The sequence below is a fragment of the Lepidochelys kempii genome, chromosome 9 (assembly GCF_965140265.1).
Source record: "Lepidochelys kempii isolate rLepKem1 chromosome 9, rLepKem1.hap2, whole genome shotgun sequence".
Lineage (NCBI taxonomy): Eukaryota > Metazoa > Chordata > Testudines > Cheloniidae > Lepidochelys > Lepidochelys kempii.
Genome location: NC_133264.1, coordinates 100063447 through 100078233, shown reverse-complemented (window position 1 = coordinate 100078233; position 14787 = coordinate 100063447). Strand labels below are relative to the sequence as shown.

Below are 14787 nucleotides of genomic sequence, written 5' to 3'. Positions count from 1 at the left end.
ATACTGATAAGGGGATACTTCTTGTGATCTACACACAAGAAACTTGGAACTTCTTGTTACAGGAGATTGGGGTGGAGCATAGTAGGATTTTAAAAAGGGATTTGACTTCCATGGACTATAAAATATCCTCTGTTACATTAACTAGGTAGGGTAAATATTTGAGGGTTTCAGTGCTCATGCTTTTAGGATGTAAGCCAACCACTAGTTTTCTGGGGCTACTGTCTAACTATCCCAAGGCTATTCTATTATTGGAGTTTTAATCTTTGAAGCATCTCGTACTTACCCTTATTAGAGACTAGGTAAAACGCTGATGTGACATGTATGGGAATTCCTTTGTTCCTATACTTATTTTAACCAGTATCTAAAACTGCACTCAGTGAATAGGTAGCCAGTGCAGTGTATGGTGCATTAATTATATCCTTGTACTTGCTTGCCCCTCCTGAGACAAGCTTCTTTGTTCTCTATCAACTGACGTTTCCAAATGTTTTTCAAGGGTAGCCCGGTAGAGTGCGTAGGAATGATGTATCCTTGTGATTACAAAGGTGTAGACTACTGCAGTAAGATCTGCAGATAGAGGCTGCAATTATTCCTACCAGCCATAGTTCATAGGAAGGAGGAAAACATTACATGTCATTGGTGTCACATGGAAATCAAAGAGCAGCAGTGGATATGATGACTGGACTGGGCTGACTGAGGTCAAACATATACCTCCTGTACAAGATGGTCTTTTGGCTTCAGTCCAGTCCTCTGTTTCCCTCTTCCTTTCAGCCTCATCTTCCTCTTACGTAGGCTTCCCATCTACTGTCCCATCACCAGCCGTTGGAGAGATTTGCTCCTAGCCATCACAGATTAGCTACATGCCATTGTAGGCACCTCTCGCCATACCATCACCTCCATAAACTTATCAAACTCAGTCTTGAAGCCAGTTAGGTTTTTTGCCCCCACTACTCCCCTTGGAATGCTGTTCCAGAACGTCACTCTGACAGTTAGAAACCTTCGCCTAATTTCAAGCCTAAACTTGTTGATGGCCAGTTTATATCCCTTTGTACTTGTGTCCATATTGGCACTTTACTAAAATAGCTTTTCTCCCTTCCTGGTATTTATTCTTCTGATGTATTTATAGAGAGCCATCATATCTCCCTCAGCCTTCTTTTGGTTAGGCTGAACAAGCCAAGCTCCTTGAGTCTCTTCGCATAAGACAGGTTTTCCATTCCTTGGAGCATCCTGGTAGCCCTTCTCTGCACCTGTTCCAGCTCGAATTCCTCTTTCTTAAACATGGGAGACCAGAACTGCACGTAGTATTCCAGATGAGGTCTCACCAGTGCCTTGTATAATGGTACTAACACTTCCCTGTCTCTACTGGAAATACCTCCCCTGATGCATCCCAAGACGGCATTAGCCTTTTTCACAGCTACATCACCTTGGCAGCTCATAGTCATCCTGTGATGAACCAAAACACCCACGTCTTTCTCCTCCTGTCACTTCCAACTGATATGCCCCCAAGCTAATAGGAAAAAATCTTCTGGTTAGTCCCTAAATGCATGACTTTGCACTATTAAATTTCATCCCATTTCTATTACTCCAATTTACAAGATCATCCAGATCTTTTTGTATGATGTTCCAGTCCTCCTCTGTATTAGCAATACCACCCAACTTTGTGTAATTTGCAAATTTTATTAGCGCACTCCCACTTCTTGTGCCAAGGTCAGTAATAAAAATGTTAAATAATATTGGTCCCAAGACCAGTCCCTGAGGAACTGCACTAGTAACCTCCCTCCAGCCTGACAGTTCACCTTTCAGTATGACCCACTTTAACCAGTTCCTTATCCACCTTTCAATTCTCATTAATCCCCATCTTCTCCAATATAACTAATAATTTCCCATGTATAATTGTACCAAATGCCTTACTGAAATCCAAGTAGATTAGATCAACTTGATTTCTTAGACAAAGGAAATGCAGTAATCTTCTCAAAGAAGGTGATGTATCATTGACAATGCAGGCCTAAATGTCTCCTGTTTTCCCTTGCACTAAATTTGTCAAGAAGCTGTTCAGTGGTGAAGACATTAATCTTCATGAAGTCTCCACTCTTAGCTTGACAGTCTACTAGCTTGGAGCTGCCCAATAAGGGGAAACAGGGAGGAGGAGGCCTTTTATAGCCTGGTCAGTTTTAGAATGAATAGGTAGGTTGAATGGATGAAAGAGCAAGTTCTGCAGGAGGCTGCTGGTATTTTCAGTTTTAGATATTCTAATAAACTGATTATGTTTGTGGCTGTCCCATTGGCTCATTCTTTGACTCCTGCTTTGCCTATTAAACCCTTTTCGTTCGGGTGTAGTGACGATGGCAGTGATATAATAACTTAAGCTACTCTCTAAACATTTCATCTGCATTTAACTGAAAATCAGTTTTGTTGGAAAAGATTTTTATGAAATCTGTTATGCAGGGCTGAGCCTCTAACTGCTAAATGTCAGATAATGGGATTATAGAGCTGATAAATTTCCTGGAGGAATATCAGATTCTATTCAACAGCACATTCATAACAGTATTCATTTGCCTTACGATTTTGTTTAGTACATGACATTTCATTGTTAATATAGCATAAAGAGACTTCCTAATTGAATTTTTCATGATGGCTCAAACTTCTATAATTGATTAATATTTGTACCAAATAAATTTCATGTCTTCCATACATGTATTTATGAAATTGCTGCTGTTCATATACAGAATTTGTAAAATCAGTGTCTGATGAAATAGAACTGAGTGTTAATTTTAGGGGGCTGGGAAAGAGAAGGAACCCATTACAGAACAATATTAACAAAACCTCTTATTGGTGAAGGTGCCTACTAACAATTTTTTTTTTTGTGATGTACTTGTTACGCTGAGTTATAAAGGCTTAAAAAGGTGACCCACTCATGCCCTGGAGGGACAAGCACTGACATTAATGAATAATTGAAACGAAGTACACACAAGCCTAATGAACAGGTTTTTTTTATTCTTAGTGCACCACAGATTGCTCTGAGAATTATGCCACCACAACCAAGAACAATTATGGCAGATCATCTGAATGCCTTATTATGTTGAATAGATGCCACAGCAACAAAAAACTTTTATCTTTAATGTGACTTTTATTCAGTAGCCTTATCAAATACTTGTTGTGTTATACCTTGTGATACCTTTGACATTCTTATTGTATTGTCTTTGTAAGCATTCTGTACACTTCAGTAATACATCAGAAGTGGAAAATAATTAAATGGAACTTGTGTGTGTTTTCCTGAGAAACTGCAATTAATTATTTTGAATCTAAAAAAATCTACCCACGGAAGGCGGGAAGAAGAATTAAATTGGTTTACTGTACTACTTACTTCATATAACTAGTGAAGGAATGTGAGGGGGTGTTTCCCTGGTGTGTTTCCTTGCTTAGAAATAATCAGTGTTAGCACTGATAGTTACATACGTATATAACTTTGTTTAGTATTACTTTGTAACAGGTAGGGTGTCCGAAATATCTTTGGCCACTATGGTCATTTAGATTGAAAGTTCTTCAGGGGAGGGACTGTCTACTGTTGTGTTTGCACAGTGTTTAGCATAGCGGCCCCCCATTCTTGGTTGGTCCTTGTGCACCACCACAATAAACATGTTTAATAATAATACTAAGGAACAAAGTACTTCTAAGATTTTTGGCTGTAGTGACATGGTACTGCATATGTCAATGCTCCTTTCTCCTTTTCAACTTAAAATCAAGGGGTTATAGTACAAAGTCCTGCTAGTTGGAAATACAAAGTGGTTAAGGATAGCTGCTGGGAAGAGGGAGTGAGGAAGGAGAGGGAAGTGAGTGAGTGAGCATCTTCCCAAGCAATATGTTAAGAATAGCAGTAAAAGGCACATACTGATATTTGAGTGAAGTATTGATTTATTGTCCTGAACACCTTGGTCAACATTTACTTCTAGTAATTGTACATCATAATCACTGAAATAAGTTACTATCTATATTACTACAAATATTCTGTATATCTCTGGAAATCTCTCTCCAATGCACAGATGAATTTCAAAAGCATATTGTTTTTTCCTATTAAAGAGATGCTGTCAACTTGAAATCTAGCCAATTTTTAAAAAGAGCTGAAAGTAGTTTTGTGTACTGTACCTTACTTTAATAATAATAAAAAACACCACAGAAATCCCAGTCCATTCTTTGAAGGGCCTTCTTAACTAAAAAGAAAAACTTGACTGAAGTAAGCCGAGTAAATATTTTTCTCTGACCTTTCAGTTTTATTTTTTTAGTTGTCTCTGGTGTAACAATGGTAGTCTTCTTAAAAACAAATGAACCAAAAAAAAGATGGTAATTACTTGTTTTTCAAGTTGATAGTGTCCCTTGAAACTGTCATTCTGGAAAAAAGATGAAGAAAAGGGTCTGGAAAAAACTATTCTCTTAGGTCTTGTCTATACTAGAAAGGGTTTGCTGATATGGCTGTACCAGCAAACCCTCCTAATGGAGTTGCAGCTTTTACTGCCAAGAGTTCTTCTGCAGGTGTTATGCCAGTTTCTTGAATTAAATAAGCTATTACCAGCAAAATAACTCTTTTGCAGGCATAACTATGTTTACAATGGGGCTTTTGCTGGCACAGCTAAATTGGTTTAGGGATGTAATTATTTTTTTCACACTTCTAACTGACATAACTAGGCCTAATCAATTAACAAGCAAGGATTTGATTATGTATGTGGTTCATCAAAGGTGTGGTCACTGATCTCTGCAGCCAGTTAAAATTCTTGAGCAGTCTTTTTACCGTAGCTTCAAACTTTGATGCTCTCATTGGAGGAAGCAAACTATGGGCAAACAGCCCATAATAGGCAGAGGTTATGGTGTATGTAACTTTAAGGGCCCTGAAGTCAAAACACTGACTCAGCACTATTCAATATAAGAGTATCTTCTGGAACACCAAAAATCAAGAACAGGTTCAGGAATTTGGGTACATTGCAGAAGTAAAATAAACCAGTGAACTTTCCATTGCTGTCAACCTGAAGTATTTTTCAACCAGTGACTTGAAGATGAGTAGCTCTCTGGTGCCCAATCCCTTTCTCTAATTAGGTTTATTAGAAGTTGCGCTTCAGATTGGAAGCTAATGTAGCTCTCTGGCTCTGAATGTAAACTTCTAGAGGCCAATTGTCCAAGCTGCTTGTCTCAGTCCTGTGGCTGGCTGGTGGGAAGGTGTTCTTATCACAGTCCATGCTAGTTGGAACTCTTGGTTGCTGCCTTTATGGAGAGGCTGAAGAATGAATGGACTTGTCAGAGATGACACACTCTGTCTGGGCTAAGGCACTTGACTGCTGTCTCTTGGAGTTTGCACTACTTTTCCTTTTAATGAGGGCTTCAGTTTTCAGTGATGCTTCTCTGTCATCTTCCATGAGCAATAACTCTATTAAAATCCCTCTGATTAGAAATGATCAATGGCCACAGAGATGGGATAGCATCAGTTTTATAGAAGGGATGGAGGGCAGGAGAATCCTATTATTTCGGTTCTTAGAAATTGCTTTTGGCTGGGCATTTCAAAGGAGATTTAGGGAGTTATTTTCCCAGCTCCTGTCAAATTTCAAGTGACAATTGAGCATTTAACTCCCTTCAGCTTCTCTGAAAAGTCTTCACTGTGAGTGCTGAGGAACCTGTGGTATAATCACTTGGTCTTCGTGTAGAAGAGGCAGACACAATATTTTTAAACTGAAAATTCAGAGTAAACCACCAGTTTAGAGAAGACCTTTGTCATTGTGATTTTTGTATAGTGAAACTTCTACTAAGTAATCAAGGGAAGGATTCATTTTTGGAGCTTTGGGATTTTTTTGCATACTTTCATCTAAATCTTTTTTCCTTTTTTTTCCTAGCAGGTCACCGACAAAAGTTGGGTCCCATGTATTAAAGGTGTGTCTCTCTTTATATAATCTTAAATGTTTGTAATCTGACAAATGCTTATGTAACATGCCTGACCGTAAGTCCATAATATTGGTTCATATTATATAGCTGCATGCGTAGGCAGAAAATGGCAAACTAAGGATGAAGCTTTTTTCCAAATCATACTTTCCTTGTTGTGGGTTTGTTGACTTTTTATGCTTCCACTTTTTTTAAGTTTAAACTTTTCTTGTTTCCTTTGGCTTAAAAAAAAAAAGAAAAGAAAAATGGACCCGCATGCTTTGACTAAAGAGCTAATAAATGGTATCCTTAAATTGGCAGAGTTTTTAATTACTCAAACAGCATGTAGAGGAACTGGACCCATCTTTTTTTGTTTTATATTCAGATACAGGAGTATGTCAGAGTTTTGGTCACCTTGATTATATTGACTTATTTCAAATCATTGACTAAAATTTCTATTTGTATTTTGGTGACAGAAGGCAGTAAAGTGTTTTATGCTTCAAAAGCTACCACTTCAGGTTACGTGAAAGCAAAACTCTAAATTTAGCTTATCGAGGCAGCATCACCACTTCCCACGCAGGTAATTAGTATGCTGTTTCTCTGCACAATGACAGTGCAGCTGAACCTCTGGCATTTATTAAGTAGGTCAGGAATTGGTATATGTACGGATACAATTCATTATACAGGTTGGGAGAAGGACCAAAGGCGATGCTATGCAATAATCTTTTATGTGGAGTAAAGCAGGACTGGCGTTTTCTGTCCCAGAAGTGCTGGGTAATCCGTAGTGAAAATAGAAATATTTTGATTCATCAACAGTGGTAGAAAGTAAGTCATAACACTGTCCCACAGATAACAGCATATCTTTATTCATTCCACTGTAATGTGATTTAGGAGGAGAGATTTAGAAAAGTCATTGACTTAATTCTGTCGTTACATTTATAGGCGTCTCACCTGGTATCCTGCTTTAATTTCAATGTCTCCTTGACAATATGGTGTTAAATGTCTAAACTTTTCAGTAAATGTAGTTCCATTTAATTCTGACAGAAAGTAGTACGTGGATGTGGATTGAGGCGGATTCCATGTATCACTGGCTAAACTTTGAGTGAGAATATTTGGCTATAATCTAAATTTTTAAGTATATGCAGTGGCTGGGCACTACTGTTAGTTGCTTATGGGGTCCTCACCATGTTACTAATTTTCGTTTTTCATTAAGGAGTGTCTTCCTAAATCACTTCACCTTCAAAAGTCAGCCTTGTATAAAAGCAGACTATCAGTTTCACCACTTGGTACCATTATCAGTTCATTAAACTTGTGACCAGCCGTACAGTTGAAGGAGTTTGGGATCTTTCTCAAGTTCAAAGTCTACTGTGTTAATGTCAACAAAAGTGGAAATTAATCTAGCAAGCTTGTTGAGGCACGGACTACAGTGGGATGTATTTGTGTCAAAATGTATTTGCTTCTTGTCACCTTGTCAGTATGCATTTGAATAGCCTAAATTAAAATGTTGTAGGAGTTTATTATATGATGTCTTGTCACTAGGAGTAATTAGAAAAAGTACATTAAAATATACAAGTATTTCTATTATGGGGAAAATGCCTATATATCCTCCTGTTGAGTAATATTGCTCATTAATTAATTCTTTGATAGAATAATGGCAGGTGCTTCTTTATTGTATATTAATGCACATTTCTGGGCCAACACTTAAAAAAAAAAGAAAAAAAGAAAAAAGAAATGTGTGCGCCTAAAGTTAGGGTTTCAAAAGACAGCTGAGCTCCGCTGAAGTCACTGGTAACTGCTGAGTGCTCAGTAACCTGATGTGTAACCAAGCTGATTTGGGTGCTTGAAATCAGGCTCCTACTTTTCAAGAACTTACCCTTATTTTCTAACTTTTCAATTCTAATTGTTGGCGTGTATTATAGACAATTCTCCCTGTTCCTTCTCAGGCCATAAACATGTTGACTTCTGATTTTTAACTGAGATTAGTTAAGGGGTTTAATTGTAGACCAAACTGGCTCCCATTCAGCGGTTAAAATTTGGTCTGATATTACAATTTTTTGACAAACTTGATATTGCAGTAAAAGCTTTGTTATCCGGCATGTTGTGGGAATGGGGGGTGCCAGCCAGTTAACTAAGAGTTATACTTACCAATGGATTACCAATTTTCAAAGAATTGGAATACAATAAAATGAATAAACATTCCTATTCTTGCCCTTTACAAGATGTGGACAAATATCTATTTTCTGTTTTAATGTCAACACAACTCTCTTAGGCTTCTCTCCTTTGCTTTTCACTGGTATTTTGGATGCTATAATGGTGGTGATATTTTACGATAGACACAGGACAATACACCAAGTAATAAACCAACCAATCACAATGGCGGATGCAAACAGAACAGCATTCAGCTCTTAGAATATCAGGGTTGGAAGGGACCCCAGAAGGTCATCTAGTCCAACTCCCTGCTCAAAGCAGGACCAATTCCCAGTTAAATCATCCCAGCCAGGGCTTTGTCAAGCCTGACCTTAAAAACCTCTAAGGAAGGAGATTCTACCACCTCCCTAGGTAACGCATTCCAGTGTTTCACCACCCTCTTAGTGAAAAAGTTTTTCCTAATATCCAATCTAAACCTCCCCCACTGCAACTTGAGACCATTACTCCTCGTTCTGTCATCTGCTACCATTGAGAACAGTCTAGAGCCATCCTCTTTGGAACCCCCTTTCAGGTAGTTGAAAGCAGCTATCAAATCCCCCCTCATTCTTCTCTTCTGCAGGCTAAACAATCCCAGCTCCCTCAGCCTCTCCTCATAACTCATGTGTTCCAGTCCCCTAATCATTTTTGTTGCCCTTCGCTGGACTCTCTCCAATTTATCCACATCCTTCTTGAAGTGTGGGGCCCAAAACTGGACACAGTACTCCAGATGAGGCCTCACCAATGTCGAATAGAGGGGAACGATCACGTCCCTCGATCTGCTCGCTATGCCCCTACTTATACATCCCAAAATGCCATTGGCCTTCTTGGCAACAAGGGCACACTGCTGACTCATATCCAGCTTCTCGTCCACTGTCACCCCTAGGTCCTTTTCCGCAGAACTGCTGCCTAGCCATTCGGTCCCTAGTCTGTAGCTGTGCATTGGGTTCTTCCGTCCTAAGTGCAGGACCCTGCACTTATCCTTATTGAACCTCATCAGATTCCTTTTGGCCCAATCTTCCAATTTGTCTAGGTCCTTCTGTATCCTATCCCTCCCCTCCAGCGTATCTACCACTCCTCCCAGTTTAGTATCATCCGCAAATTTGCTGAGAGTGCAATCCACACCATCCTCCAGATCATTTATGAAGATATTGAATAAAACCGGCCCCAGGACTGACCATTGGGGCACTCCACTTGATACCGGCTGCCAACTAGACATGGAGCCATTGATCACTAAATGGCTAACTAAATGGCTAACTTCTTGGCTAACTAAGTCCGACTGCTCTCAGAAATACTCGGGTTCCGAATAGCTTCGGCATTGGTCCTGGTTACTAGATGAAAGATTTGTGTTGGGAGGTATCAGAAATGCCCGTTTCTCGAACTTTCCAGTTGGTAAAGTGCTGGATAGCACAGCTTTTACTGTACTAGGTTACTAAAATCTAGAAAAAACAGACCAAATCTGCTTGCAAATTCATACCAGAATGGTTGTCATTTCAAATCTCTATCAAGATACAGTAGTCTGCAAAATAAAGGGCCTCAGCCTCTGTCAAGAAACAATAAATACTGAGGTGCTGTAAAATGCAAAGTGCATGTACATGTTAATATATATGAAATGTCAGAAATCTTTTCACTTTGGCTATGAATTTCAGATGAAAACTTCTAACAGTTTGAAGGTTTAATGAAATAAGAGGCCTGGATGGGGATGGGAGGGAGCGCTGTTCAATTCACATGAAAATCACTGCTTCCTCGTTTGCTCTGTCTTCAGACCAGAGGCGTAGAATAGCGTTCACTGCATCCAAGTTCAGAGAATCAAGTGTGTTTATTTTACATTGCTCCTGCCTTGGTTTTACCTCTTTGCAGGTTAATCATTAAATTAATGGCTTGTCAGATGACTCTTCTCAGCCAGTCGTGCACCAGGATTTGTCTCTTCTGTGTAAGAATAGCTAATACTGGCCTTTACCTGTGGGTTTGTGCTTTAAGTGCCACCCTTTCTTTTTTTCCACACCATTGTAAGCCATATAGTATGTGAGTTGCAAAGTATCTAAAAGCTTACGGATCAGCATATGATCAATATTCTGTCAGCTCAAATGAAAACTAGCTTTTTTTGTCCACTTAGTGGCATTGAAGAGGAGAGAGTGAATTCCTAATAAATAAATTGCAATAGCAGATGTGTAAGGAACACTTCCACTGATTATACTGGAAAATTGATGTCACTATCTTTTTTCTATTCCTGAAAAATGCTCATTTTTGCTCCCTGGATTAAGCTTGAACAAATGGTGGTGGTCTCCTGAAAATACTGCACAGAATGCCATATCAGAGCAGCCAGTAACTATTTAGAAAAGCTGTTCAAAATGTAATGTCTATAATTAACTCGAATAGCATATTTAAATTAAAGAAATACTTTTTCTTTTGGTCATTTTTTTTTTGTCATTGTATGAAAAGTCCACACTTTTAACTTTCAGTTGTAGGTCTTTACCCAATCTCTAAAATGTTCAAAATTAAGGTTAGTTACTTGACCTAAATAAGTGGCTAATATTTTAGAATTGGGTTCCAAATGTTTGCTTTAGGTTTTAGTGTATTTAATACACTTAATATATAACTTTGTTGTGTCAATTACACTGTTTTCATGGAGCTGCTGCTATGTAAACTTGCTAAAATTTATGCTACATTGTACTTTTCTTGGCTAAGTGTGACTGGGGGTGAAACAAGGTGCTCTAAGGGTTGCATTGTATGTTTAAAATTTGCTCATAAAGTTAAAATATAACTAGTGGAAATGCTATTCAGATGAATGGTGCAAGATGCAAACTGCCCTACATGTGAAAGTATTTTCTAACCACAACATTTCTTATTTTTGTAACAAGTAAATATCCCATAAGAATCACACTTTTTTTTTTAGAAGGTTAGGTTTGGAAGGGACCTCAGAAGGTCATCTAGTCCAACCCCCTGCTTGAAGCAGGACCAATCCCCAATTTTTGCCCCAGATCCCTAAATGGCCCCCTTAAGGATTGAACTCACAACCCTGGGTTTAGCAGGCCAATGCTCAAACCACTGAGCTATCCCTCCCCCCCAATGACTTAATGACTTTCATTTTAGGGTGGAGCAGTTTTGTCTGTCTGTGGAGCGGTAAACAATTGCTTAAGTATTTTCTTGTTTGTGTTCATTAAACTTCGTAATGAAATGAGTGTAATGTACTGTACTGCAGTTTCATTAGATTCCAAAAGCATCTGAGTGAACATACCTTTGTATTTAGCTGTATTAACTAGTATTGCTATGCCAGGTGTTAAGCAGTTATAATTAGGACAGAATACGAGGTTGTGAATTTTCAAGAGCTCAAAGACTTATTTGTGTTTGCCAGATGTGATTTAACCTGGCAACTGCTAATCACATTACACTTGCTATTGTGAGTGATGGTAGTACTAGGTTTTAAAAATGTGAAAATTCTGCAAGTACGTACAGATCACTTGTATTGAGCTAGTTTTGCATAATCAAGACAAACTTTATGTAAACTATTATAAATATAGCTGTGTTGATCCCAGTATATGTGGAAACACAAGGAGGTAAGGTAGTGTCTCTTACTGAAACGAATCTACAAATGACTATATACAAAAACCAATGTATCACCAAACTTACCTTCGCAGATCCAGCAACCGCTTCAGACACACCAAAAGATCTGTTATCTGCAGCCAGGCACTCAGCTACCACTGAATTTGCTCTGAAGAGAGAGTCAGGGATACACGCACCTAAACATACTTAAAACTACCAAGCAAGGACACTCTACCAGAGAAGTAGATCGCATAATAGAAAGGGTCACCCAAATACCCTGGGAGAACCGACTTCAGTACATGGGGGGGAGCCACTGACAGCTCACCCCTAGTTGTCACTTACCACCCCACACTGGAGCCCTTATGGAGAATCATCATCAAACAATTACAAAACCATATTTTATGGGGACCATATCCTGAAAGAAATCTTTCCTGAACCCCCTTCTCCGGCTTTCAGACAACTCCCAAACATTAGTAAGCTCCCCATGGACCAGGACACACCAAATCAAAATGGCACCAGAACTTGCCAGTACAATGGCTACAAAACCTCCAGACATGTCTCCACTCCTATGATAATGAATACCACTCACAACGCATCTTTCAAGATTTATGGATCCTATACATGCCTGTTACAACATGTAGTGTACCTCATCTCGTGCGTCAGATGCCCCAGTAACAACTATGTGGGTGAAACTAGACCATCTCTGCCCTCTAAATGAACTCCCAGAAAAATAAGACAAAAATGCCATCTCATCCATCAGCGAACAGTTCACAAAGTGATCACTTCATTTCTGACCTCTCGTTCCTCATCCTGACACATACACAACACCTTCAAAAGCAAGCCTGGGAACTTAAATTCATAATGCTGCTAGACACAAAAAGACATGGACTTAACAGGGACACTGTTTTCATGGCTCATTCCAACAATTTGCAACACACTGCATGCTAACCCTTACTGGTCCACTTCAAACCCCTTTTGCATAACAATCTAATCCTTATTGCTCACGAATCTCAAGTGACCTGCAACATGTTACCCCTTATGCTTACTGTCTGTCCCACTCTGATTTTTTTCCCTAGACCTGAAGAACTGTGTGTGGTTCAAAAGCTTCTACCTTCCACCAACAGAAGTTGGTTCAGTAAAAGATATTACCTTACCTACCTTCTTTCTCTTATAAACGTTTAATTTTTCCTAATTTTCATTTGTTGCAGATTATTAAATATGCTTGCATTTATTTCTCATAACTCAACATTATCTTCCATTTGGTTATTTTAGCAACAAAGTCAGAATATTTTTTGTGACATTTCAATGGGAAAACACTGGGTTTCATAAGCACAAGATTCTAATGTCTGTGTAGGATCATTTAGATGGAAGGAGTTTATCTTGTGATAGGCAGAGATCTTATCAAGCACGCCTAAAATAGCAAGAGAATAGAAAATTACTGAAATTAAGTGACTTTTTTAGTTCTCAGCGTAGTGTGTGTTGTCTATTTCTGTGATTACTCCAGTGTGACATACCTTCTCCAGTTTACTCTATGAACTACTACTTAAGCTTGTCAGTATGACAGCAATAAAACCAGTCTTCAAATATAGGGGAATGTTTGCCCCCTTGGGATATTTTGCTGCTTTGCCGTTTAATTTGTATCTTTGCTAAATTACCTTTCGTATTGAGGAATTTTATTCCGTTCCTTATTACTGATGGTTGTTTTTACAGGAAACAGACAGCAATATACCCAGAGTTGCAAATGAGGCCCTGATACAGGAAGTAAAACAAGATGACTCTAAAGAGGTTGGTTAAACATCTGTTTAGCAGTGTGTATAAAGTCTAAACTTAGATTTAAAGTTTTCTTAGCTGAATTAAAATATTTTTAAAATTAATTTTTAATATTTTTAGCAATATATTGAAATTGGAATCAGTAAGTTTTTAAATTACCTTAATACAAAGTTTTTAGAATTAGTTATTGTAAACAGCCCAAATGCTGTTCATTTAGGGGAAATCAAACTAAATATGTTCAAATAAAAATTCAGGATTTGTGGTCACTAAATCATTTGGCTACTTTACGGTATAATAAACAAGGGAAGTGAGGGGGATGATAAATGTCCAAAAAAATTAATCAGATTAAATTTTTCTGTGTTTTGTTACAATCTTTTTAAAAATATAAACTACACTAAAAAGCAAGAAAATGCAGTTTACGTTTTCTGAAGTCACTTGACCCCATTACCACTCGAGTGGGTGTATTTCTGTACCCAGCTTCTAGCCCCCATAATTTTGTTTAAAAAATGCTGGAGGGTAATAATTATATTAATATTAATATTTAATATATTTATTGATGTCCTTATTTTCATTATAAAAGTGAGGTAACTTTTCCATAGACGCTGAGACTTATCCTATGCTTGGCATGGACTGCCTGAAAAGTGTGCTTTAGGAACTCTTCCTTCCTATATTTGTATGTCTTGGCAAACATATGTTTTGGGTTTTTTTAGATTATTGACAGTATTATAGAAGAAAGCCAAAAGGTACAACAGCTAGAAGATGATCCTTTGGCTTCTCAAGGAAAAGAACTAACTGATCAAACTTCAGATATAAATACTTGGATTCCTGGAGCAGATATCCTTAGTAATATTCCTGAACTACTAGCTACTGAATCAGCATTACAAGAAGATACTCAAGAACCTGTGACTCAGAGTACATGTAAGGAGGCAGAAGTGGAATCCAGAGGGTTTTTTTTGCCTTCTGACCATACCGTTGAGCATCAAGAAGGTGAAACCACTAATAAACTAGCAGAAATAATAAATGCAGCTGAAGAGCTTAAAATCACTGAATCTTACTCACCGAAAGAAACATCTAAAGATGAGGAAGTAACAGAAGTGAAGCAGACAGATACTTTAGAACAGGTGACTTCTGATTTCTTACCTACTAAAGATCTTACAACAGAAGAAATGCCTCCAGCCAAACCCCCAAGGCAACTTAGTGTAGAACCTGATATAGTTGCTAGCACTAAGAAATCTCTTCCAGCACGTCCACCGCCTCCTGCAAATGTTCCTCCTCCTAGACCACCACCACCTGCTCGGCCCGCTCCACCACCACGGAAGAAAAAGAGTGAATTGGAGTTTGAGGTGCAAAAATTATCTGGTTTAGAAGGCAAGTATATGCTTTGCCCTAAGGTAT

The 14787-nt window shown here is 38.4% G+C and overlaps 1 protein-coding gene across 5 annotated transcripts in view; it reads left to right on the top strand.

The window, feature by feature from the left end:
* Positions 1–14787, top strand: part of WDR44 (WD repeat domain 44) — a 60467-nt gene that overhangs the window by 10958 nt on the left and 34722 nt on the right. Inside the window, exons 2-4 of one of the 5 annotated variants that reach the window (XM_073358535.1) lie at positions 5874–5907; positions 13333–13407; positions 14103–14760. In XM_073358535.1, coding sequence (XP_073214636.1) covers positions 5874–5907; positions 13333–13407; positions 14103–14760 — 767 coding nt within the window. Of the gene's footprint in view, positions 1–5870; positions 5908–11811; positions 12305–13332; positions 13408–14102; positions 14761–14787 lie in introns of those variants that run through there. The other 4 variants (XM_073358534.1, XM_073358537.1, XM_073358536.1 and 1 more) reach the window with 4 other exon arrangements.